This window comes from Nicotiana tabacum, chromosome 8, assembly GCF_000715075.1.
Source record: "Nicotiana tabacum cultivar K326 chromosome 8, ASM71507v2, whole genome shotgun sequence".
Taxonomy (NCBI): Eukaryota; Viridiplantae; Streptophyta; class Magnoliopsida; order Solanales; family Solanaceae; genus Nicotiana; species Nicotiana tabacum.
Genome location: NC_134087.1, coordinates 175401091 through 175411443, shown reverse-complemented (window position 1 = coordinate 175411443; position 10353 = coordinate 175401091). Strand labels below are relative to the sequence as shown.

General features: G+C 33.4%; 1 protein-coding gene across 1 annotated transcript; it reads left to right on the top strand.

Moving 5' to 3' along the window:
* Positions 1-1011: 1011 nt before the first annotated feature.
* LOC107788713 (uncharacterized) lies at positions 1012-1473 on the top strand. The gene has a single exon (XM_016610413.1). It carries the CDS (start codon positions 1012-1014, stop codon positions 1471-1473), a length of 462 nt encoding a protein of 153 aa, XP_016465899.1.
* Positions 1474-10353: the final 8880 nt, after the last annotated feature.

Sequence of the window (10353 nt, the reverse complement as noted above, 5' to 3'; positions counted from 1 at the left end):
TTTCCTAATCCAATTAAGAAGTCCGATATCAATTATGTGTCATTTTCTCATTTTTCAAGATGCAAACTATGTGAATTTTGATTATTTTAAAATATATTGCACCATCACATTCACATGAGAAGAATTTCAGTTTGTAATACTTTTCATATAATTTTTGAATATTTAAATTTTAATTTTATAATATTAAATTGATCTAATCCAATTTAACTTCGAAGTTAGTCAAATTGACGCCCGAAAGCGAAATGTGATACTTATTTTGGGAAGGAGGAAGTGTAGTAAGTAATGTTTCTAATCCAATAAGAAATCCAATATCAACAAGGAATAGGAGTTGGGAACATATTTATAAAGCCCTGTAAAAATTCGTAAATTTAAATACTTTACGGGTTGCTAATAAAATATTTGGTCATTGTTTTTGCATGCTAGGACTAATATCGGATAAGAAAAATATTATACATGCATGATGTTATTTATATGAAAGTTTGAAAGTTGCTCAAGTTGGAAAATGGAAACTATGCAATGGATTAAAGTTTCAAATAAGTTTGCAGAAGATTCGACTTCAAATGAGCACAACTCCCAAGATATGAAGAGTTATGTGGTGTACTATCTATCAAGTAAAAAATCTGAATCTAATTTTCAACGTTTTAAGCCGTTCATTATTTAGATATTCCTAAGAGAAGGTATGATTTTTTCACGGCGTAATACATACGGAGACACCTAAAGTTGGCACGATCTTTCACTTAGACACTTAAACTAGACCTCTTTCCAATTAGACACGTTTCTTAGGCAATTCTCATACCAATTAGACACGTTTTTTGCTGGCTTATTAATTAACCAAGCGCGTGTTCTGCAATCTCCGTCTACGTAGCAAAAATAACCATTATAAATCGTGCCACGTCATTTTATTTGTCCACCTCACTGTCCACCTCAGCTATATAGTGTTATTTCCACTAAAATACAGATAATGAAGTTTGAATTGACCAAGTGTGGTACCGTGTCATCAACAGAAAGAGAATGAGCAGAGGTATCGACAACAACAATAGGAGGAAGAAGAAGGCGGAAGACGACGAGGTTGAAGAGCTGCTGCGGGCGGCAGAGGATGACGTATTCCTCAAGCTCAGCCTCAATTCCTATATAGCTCGTGGTTCTTCCACCCAATTCATCGATCCAGATCTCGATCAACGTTTCTGTGCCCTCAAATCCAAGCAAACCCCCAAAACCAAAAACCCTATTCCCCAACAACCATGTTCAACCTCTACAGCTTCCGATGTTAACTTGTTTCCCAGATTTGCAGCTCTCAAAAGCTCCCTTCCCGCTTATTCTTCTTCGGCTAACCAACATGCTGCGGAGGAGAATGAAGAGGCTGACGATGAAGTTGAGAAGGTGATTAAGTGGGTCATTGATGCTGCTAGGCTTGACCCTTCACCTCCCTCTGACACTGATGAAGATGAAAATAGTGAGGATGATGTCAGCTAAGCGGAAATGATTTATGAGTGTATGTGGTATCCTTTTTGTTTTCTTCCAATCACAAATACTCACCTTTTCGTTTTCGGCTGAATTTGAATTTGGTATGGCATTCGAAAGAAGAATAGCGATTTGAGTTGGAGAAGATGACGGAAAGTGGAGGAGGCAATGGTGGAAATGGTGGTGGACATAAAGAAGAAGAAGGAAATAAAAAAACAAAAAAAAATCTGTTTTTTGGGCTTTTCACGCGCCCATATTGGGTGAAACTCACTTTATGTGCCAACTCAGCAAGAAGTGTTTAATTGGAACAAAGTTCATGTAACGTACGTGCTCAATAGGAACTCTCTAGTTCAGGTGTCTAAATGAAAGATCGTGCCAACTTTAAGTGTCTCCGTATGTATTACGCCTTTTTTCACTAAAAGGTAGCTATAAAACCATGCAAAGCATGCGTATCCTACGCACCATCCTACGCACCTTGCGCATGTAATTCCAGTAGCTCGCCAAAAGAAGAAATAAAAGGCCTGGTCATGTGCAGCCTATGCACCAAGGCTACGCAGGAGACCAACAGGCTACGCAAGCCTTCAGTTTTTTTTTGAGGGGTTGAAATGTCGGTTTAGAGAGAGAAAAACTAGTTCTTGGACTTGGTCTTTAATCCTAGAAAGAAGAGCTCTTCCCTCGAAATTAAGGCTGCATGTGGGCGTTAGGCCCAGGTTCCGAGCCAGGCCCGCAAGCCCATATGGGTTGTGGGCCTAAATGGACCTAACCGTTTAAGCCTGAGACCAAGGGAGGTGGGCCTTCTAAGTGGGCCAGTTCCTTGAAGAAGCCCGTTAGATCAAACCGTTTGGGCCCGGGATCGGGTGCTAAGTGGGCCGGTTCAACCGGTTCTAACCGGGCCCAACAGCTAATTTCTTTTTTAAAAAAAGAAAAATTTCAAATTTTTTTTAGCCGTTGCAACATTTAAAAAATGGTCGTTGGCCTGCAAAAATAGCCGTTTGGGCTTTCTAAAATAGCCATTTAACTCCCCTCCCCCTCCAACTTTATTTTAACCCCATTCTTTTTATAATTACACTTTTTCCCTATTTTCAACTATATTCTTTCATTTCTCTCACAAAATCATCAATCTCTCTCATTTCTCAAACTCAAATTGAAGTATTCAAGTCTTCACTCATCTCTCATTTCTCAAACTCAAATTCTTAATTCACTCATCGTCCAAAGTTGGAGGGCACAAGCTGTTTAAGGATGCAAATAAAGAGTTATCTTGCGCGTTCTCCAAACATTCGTATTTAAGATTTTAAGTTGATTTGAGATAATTGTGTTATTTTAAAATTATTAGACGTATTGTGCTTAATTTTTTAGTTTGTTAGATTAATTTGAAGTATTATGTTGAAGACATTAAACTTTAATTTGAAGTATTAAATGTAAACTTTAATTTGCAACTTTGATACCGAGTTCATCTACACACACACATACACTATACTATATAAGGCAATTTCTTGTAAATTATCTAAGGCAATATATAATATAAATTTGAATTAAAATTTTTTAAGTCACAACTATATAATATAATTTACAAGAAATTGCCTTAGATAATTTTTTTTTTAAAACACACACACACACACACACACATACACACACACACACACACACACACACACACACATATATATATATATATATATAAATAAGCTATATAATTTACAAGAAATTGCCTTAAATAATTTTTTTTAAAAAAATAGGCCAGGCCCACTTAGGACCAAGACCGATCCACTTAGCCCGGGATCATTAGTTCGTGGTCCCGGTCCTGATCCGGTTACCTTCAAAAGTCCACGAAGTCCGGAACCGTTTAAGTCCGGCCAACGAGGCCTGTTTAGGCCCGACCCCGGCCCGTTTGCCAGCCTTACTAGAAATACACTCCAAGGTAAATATGTGGAATGTGTTGTGAAGTAAAGAATAATAATTGTATGAAGAATCACACTAGTACATGAAATGGGTATTTTGAGTTGTATATAAAAAAAACTCCGAGGTATGTTGAGCCGAGAATTATTTCTCCAAAGAAAGAATTACAAGAAAATACACTTGGCTTCACACCATAACAAAAAATGGTCCATATTTTTATGTTTTACCCGATCTAACCCATATTGTACATATTTTGAAAGCACTAGCAAATTTAAAATTTGTTTTCTTACAACCATTGCTTCTAAAAACTATGGAGTTAAATCTATGTTCTCACAAACATTGCTTTCACTCTCTTTTCTTCTCACATCTTCTACATATGCTTCAAGGGCAGTCCGCCATTACTGCTTCTCCCATGTATCACCTGGTTGTAACATAAGAAAATTGAAGATTCAACATTCCACCATTGAAGGTCATTCAAAGCTTGGCTTTCAAAAATAAGATTTTTTAAGTTTGTTAGTTGTTTGGATTGAGTGTTGTTCCAATTGATTGAAAATATCAAAAGGAGTTCAAAATTTAAATTTAAACTGATTTGGAGTAGATTTGAGCAAGATTTGAGTTAAATTTCAGAAAAAACGCAAGGAAGAAGACAAAGTCACTTTTTTGTATAATTATGTATAATATTGTATAATAGTGTATATGAGTGTATAAACACATCTTATACACTATTATACACTTTTATACAGCTTTATACAAGCGTCTGTGGACGAACTTCTTTCACGATTTTCAGTTGCAATTCTTGTTCAAAATCAGTCCAAATCTTCATTAAATGACTTCAAATTTTATATACAACCTCCTTCTACTATTTCTAACAATTTTAGATAATACTCACTACAAATTTCTCACAAAATCAAATTCGGAATCTAAACCCATATATTTAAGCTTGCTAAAAATCTAATTTTCTCCATCCAAATGGATTTGGTTTGTTGAACTAATATTTGGGTTACAATTACTGATTCGAAAATTAACTTAAAAGCTTGAGAAATCTTTTTTAAAAATTAAATAGTAATTTTGAGGACCTATTGGAGTTGGATGTTGAATCTTAGCCTATTATTTTTGGGTTAGTTGGTTGTAAATTGAAATATGGGCTATAAAATTGAAAAGTAGAGATCTCAGTTGTTCATATACGAAATTTTCCCTTCTCCAAACTCCAAGTCTTTCAATACATGTCTATATATCTAAGAGTGTATGAAATGTTAATGTATGATTGTGTGGGACTAGTAGTCATGCATTACTCCTATGTTTTGAAATGAAAATACTCGAATGTTATGTTTCACAAGGTGTTGTATTTATAGGTGTTTCTAAGATTTCAAATAAATATGATGATATGGTTTTCAAATGAAAATGACTATGATTATAAATGTTTCAAGTTTTAAATGAAAATGAATATGGTACTGTTTATGCTTGAAGAAATATAAATATGGCTTCATAGCTTTCAAATAATAAATGCAAATGAATAAATGAAAAGAGAATCTTTATGGCTATTGAGCCTAATCTAAAGATTGTGTTTAAGGGCCAAAGGTGTCAACTACTATTAAAGGGCCAAAGGTACCATTTTTTATGAAAGAGTGAAAGATGTCAAACGATATAATATATTTTGGGAGAATTATGTAACCGAAAAGGCATTGATCGAAAAGGGCCATTACCTGAAACTACACGTGTTAGTGTAGGATTATGGTCATACCATCGTCTTAGGCAACTAGATAGTCTTCCTTGGTTGGGAATAACGAAATTGCTAGGAAACTAATGCCGACCCACATGACATTGTAGCTAGCGAGATGACTTAACTGATCAGACCGAGATTGGACTTCATGTCATATACAAGGTGGTTTAACAAAATGTCGGTAACTAATAAACTCCCACCAAAAATAATAAGTTAGCTTAAAGCTCAAGCTCTTATATGTTTTATGAAATGAAATGGTTATGATTTAATTTGCTAAATGAATATTTTATGAAATGCCTTATTAAATTGATTCATTCTACTTGCATAATACCTCCTCATGAAATGAAATGGCTATGATTTTGTTTTTTATTTTATAATTCCAACAGATTGTGTGATGCTTATGTTGAAGGGGCAATTTTTATTAGTTGCGATGTTTATGTAGACCTTCGTGCACATTAGACGGAAACTCCAGTTCCTCTTCAACCTACTGGATCTTCGCTGTTTCGTTGACATCTTTTAAAGAGTATTGGTCTCTCTGCGTTTCCATATAAATTTCTTACTAATTGCTAAATGAGAGTTATAAATCTTTAATATGCATACATATTTGAAAAATATAACTTAAGACTCTTTATGAATAAAGGGAAAAGGTGTATTGCTCTTTATCCAAATCAATCTTTGTTCTTCTTGACACTGTCATTAAATTTTGGTATATCTCCCATATGAAAATTGATTGCTCCAATAGGTGATGCGGGAAGCAACATTCTTTGGCCAACTTTACTTCCTTATATCCTTCCGCCATAATAGTATCAATTCCTTAATGGTATAAATGTCTTCTCAAGATTGATTGCTCTTTTATGGAATATTGAAGCCTCACTTTTTCTATTTCACTATACATGTCATGCATACAATCTTCAATTTCCTCATGTACACCTACAAGTAATATGTGTTTAATATACTAATAAGTGTTAAGAGTTCAAATTTCATTGTTAAATATGAAGAATTGAATTGCCAAATGAGTACAAGTAAGATAAATTAAAGAATACTCTTTAATGTTCAAGTTACTTAATTTTATATTTTTCGGTAAAATCTTTAAGCTTGATATATCATCAGTGGGAAAGAACAATTTGACTTGTATAATGAATCATATTGGCTGAAAATTAGATAATCAATAGCCCACAATATATAATGTGCTCTTCAAAATTACTTCAATTTCATATTTTTCAATTAAATCTTTGAGCTGAGATCTTATTCAGGTGACTGTGGTCCTTTTTCATATTAGCCTTATGCGAGGAGCTCTCCCAAATTAATTAAATGAGGCTTAGATAAAGACAATATAAGTTCAACATATAAACAATTATACTATGTAAAATAAACTGAAATAGACCATAAATAAAGAGGAAAGCGTAGAAGGAATTGGTACATGGATTAAAGTGATGGATTTTAATGTTGCTTTGTCGTTGTACTTTTCCTAAAATGATCCTGATACAGTAAAAAAAATTACCATCATTTGTAAGAAGTATGTTTCGTGTAAATTAATCGTGAATGCAATAAAGTAAAAGCAGTAGAATGGGGAACTTACAGAGTTGTCCGTAAATCTGTGTGAATTCATCTTGCTCAAATATAGGATCATGTTTGCAAGAGTAAGAAGCATAAAATAACAATATTATAAGTTATGTGGCAACATCTTTCATGGAATATCATATTCTAGATCTATTTATATTATGAAAGATTATACTACAAAGCAATGTTAGCAATTAAGATCATTACTTGCAAGTTGACATAGGAATGATCCAATAGATCAAGAATTTGCTCGTTATAATTTACTCCTCGCGTGCCTCCCATTCTTGTACCAAATCGATATCATCAGACTTGAAATAAAAATAAAATCAATATTATAAGTGAAAATTTCATCCTAACTATTCTATTCCAATGAAGAAAGTCCCACATAAACTAAGGCATGAATTTATGCGAAATTTCTTTGTATCTGTGAGCACGTGATTTTTGCCTCATACGAATTACTCCAAAAGAATTCCCAAAATTAGGTCTTTTCTTTAATTATGTGTTATTTTTAGGAATTATTGTGCGATTTTCCTGATTATTTGCATATGTTTGTGTGCATGTTTAATTTTATTAATGCATTAAAAGTACAAAAAATATAGCATCTACATTTAGGATTTGATTTTTATATTTTTTGGAATTAATTAATAATTAGGTGTTTTACAAAAATGAAAATTCACAAAAAATAACATATTTTTTATTTTTAGTCAAATTGTGTGATTTTCTTTTAATTTAGTATTTAATTATTTATGATAATTATTATTTAGAGTTAATTAATATTTTTAAAGCTAATTTTGGGTTTTTATAATTTAATTAGGGTTTTAGTTTTAATTTTTTGAAAAAAAAAGGGAAGAAAAGAAAAGAAATTGAATTAAATAAAGGAGGGAAATCCAGTTTGGGCCAATCTGGCCAAAAACATTCTAAGCCCAAAGAAAATCAGTCCAAACCCACCCCAAAAAAAAACCGGCCCAGACTTTCTCCCAACCCGGTCCGTCTCCAGCCTCATCCCAACGACGTCGTTTCATGTATTTTAATCTGGACCGTTGAACTAGTTTGATCAAATGGTCCAGATTCCCAACCGTTACCCGTCTCACGCACAACCCGACCCGTCCCCGAACCGGTCCAACCCCACTCGATTAAAACGACCCCATTTTAATTATTGATTCAATCAGAACCGTTGGATTCCAATCATCCAACGGCCCTGATTGAATCAATAATTTTAATATATCTAATATCCCTCAAGGCCCCCCTCACTTCACTCCCGTCTCCTTCAACCTCCAAACCCTAAACGAAGCCGCCCTAAAATTCCACCACTTTAAGCCAGCGGCACCGGCTCCGTTCACCATCAACTCCACACCACAAAGCCTCTTCACCCCCCTCTTTTAAATCTGTAGCTAGTCTCCCTCGAATATTCCCCTAGCTCTTCGAATCTTAGATCGAAATTTAACCCTAAATTCCCAAAATCGCCCCGAATCAAAGGTTTATTAAAATTTCAGGCCAAGTTTGGTTTTATTCGTGTGTTCTTAATAAGAACACACGATTAATATCAAACTTGGCCGGAAATTTAGAAGAATCGAAGACTTCTTCAATTTTTTACTGTACGAGGTTAATTCAAGGTATTCTCTTTCCGTTCTTAATTTTGTTTTTTTTTATTTTATCTTCATCTATTCTACTCCTTCCCCTGATTCTTTTTATTTTTATCTATTTTTTTTCTCAGAGTTGTCGTATATCTTTGTCTAATTAGGATAGTTAGTCTGATTAATTAATTTAATGTAGATTTTATCAGTTTAGGTTAACCATAAATTTATAGGTTTTTCAGTAAATGTAACACTGTATTAATAAGAATTGATTGTTATAAGTTTAATGCAAGTGGTCACCTAATTGAGAAGCTTCTAATAGTGGTAGGGTAGAAATTGCATTACCGAATTAACTAAAAGCACTGAATTAGTGGATAATTAAGAAATGAAAAGTAGAACTGAAAGTGGTGAATGCACTAAATTGAGTACCTATATATAGATGCTGAGTTCATACACAAAAAACAGACAGTCGGGTACTCTGAAAATACTGAAATATACATATATAGAGAGATTTAAGCGAAAAATTCCAGAAAATACCAACGCTTGAACTGCTACTGTTTCATTGAATTTTGAGTCATACTCAATTTCTTTCTAATTCCTAAAATTACTTTAACTCATTTGAATGGAAATGGATTGATTTTTTGGTAATTGAGAGTCTGTTGGTTCAAATTTTTGCTAAAAGTGCACTGTTCCATCGAATTTCATAAGCTGAATCTATTGTTTAACTGATTAAATCTGGGCTAGCTGCTTCTGTCGTAGCTGATCCTTCATTTTTCTGTTGTGTTTTGCTTTTCCAGGTATATTCCTTAAATTCACCCTAATGTAAAGTCTGCTTGATATATGATATGGAAAACTTGGAAGTTTAGAGTGTAATGTCAGCTTGTTTCTTCTATTATAGTGTAGCTTTACTTTTATGAGTCTATGATTGGTTGGTGCATATTCTCCCTCTTGGTGATAGCATCTATTGAAAGTTGAATTTGGTTTAAGAATTAGCAAAGAAGTTCAATGTCCTGTTTAATGTTTCATAGTTAAAGTTTGGTATTGTATAACTAAATCTTTTCATGATTCTGAACTCTTATGGAGGTTTATTTAACATTAAGTTTAATCAAGTTTGGATATAACGTGTATCTCTTATGTTTGGACTCTTAATTGAAGTTGTTGTCAGCCCTTTTCAAATGCTGAAATTGGGTTTTGTTTGGATATGAATGATTTTAGAGTGGTTTAGACTTGGTGGCATCAGTAATAGATAAGGGTTCTAGTTTGATTCAACTAGTTAGAACTGTTTGGCCTTCAGTTTATGTCTAAATGCATGTCAATATAGATATTTGGTTTAATCCATTTGTTTCAAGTTGGTTTTCTTCTAGTGATCTTGCCCTAAATTTGCTCTGTTCAGTAGCTTAATTTTATTTTAGTTTACTGAGTCTGCCTTGTGTATTATATCCTGCTGAATAATGTCAAAAGTCATGTTGAAAGCTGTATTTTGATTTTATCTGATGAGGAATCAGCCCTCTAGCAAGTATTTTGAGGTTAAATGTTGTGTAATTGAAGGTTTTTCTTGGAAAGTTGGTTGGATAGCTTATTTGGTTGCATACGTAGCTAGATCATGCCAAATGGTATAAATTGTGTATGCATCTTCTTGCTAAGCAATGTATATGGTTATTACAACATGCTACTTTGTAAGTCGATAGTGTCAAATTTAGCTTTAATTTTGTGTTCAAAAGGATTCGTAGATAAAATTGCTTGCTCAGTTAAATTGATTCCTCCAAAGGCTCGATCCTGTGTCCTTGTCTTTAGTTGTAATATGCTTGAATTGGGCCTACTATTGAGGCCTGGCCCAAACCATTTAAAAGGGCCAGTCACTGATTTTCCTGTGTAAAATAAGGTAGAGGAGTACACTTGTTGTTTAAGTTCAATATGTATTTGGATGAGTTTATTGGCTTAGATGAATTTATAAATTTCTGTTGCAATTCTTATTAAAAGGTACTGTTTAAAGTTTTTTTTTAATTAATTTATTTTTTAGTGATAAAGTTTGTACATGTGCAAAAAGCATAATTTGGTTATAGGTGTCATAAATGCAGGCCATAATATTGTAATCTAGGATCTTAGTATTAAACAAATAAAATTGATATATGAAGTATCACA

What these genes read in the sequence shown, in the direction of transcription:
- LOC107788713 (XM_016610413.1), top strand. Translation starts at nt 1,012, where the DNA reads ATGAGCAGAGGTATCGACAACAACAATAGGAGGAAGAAGAAGGCGGAA.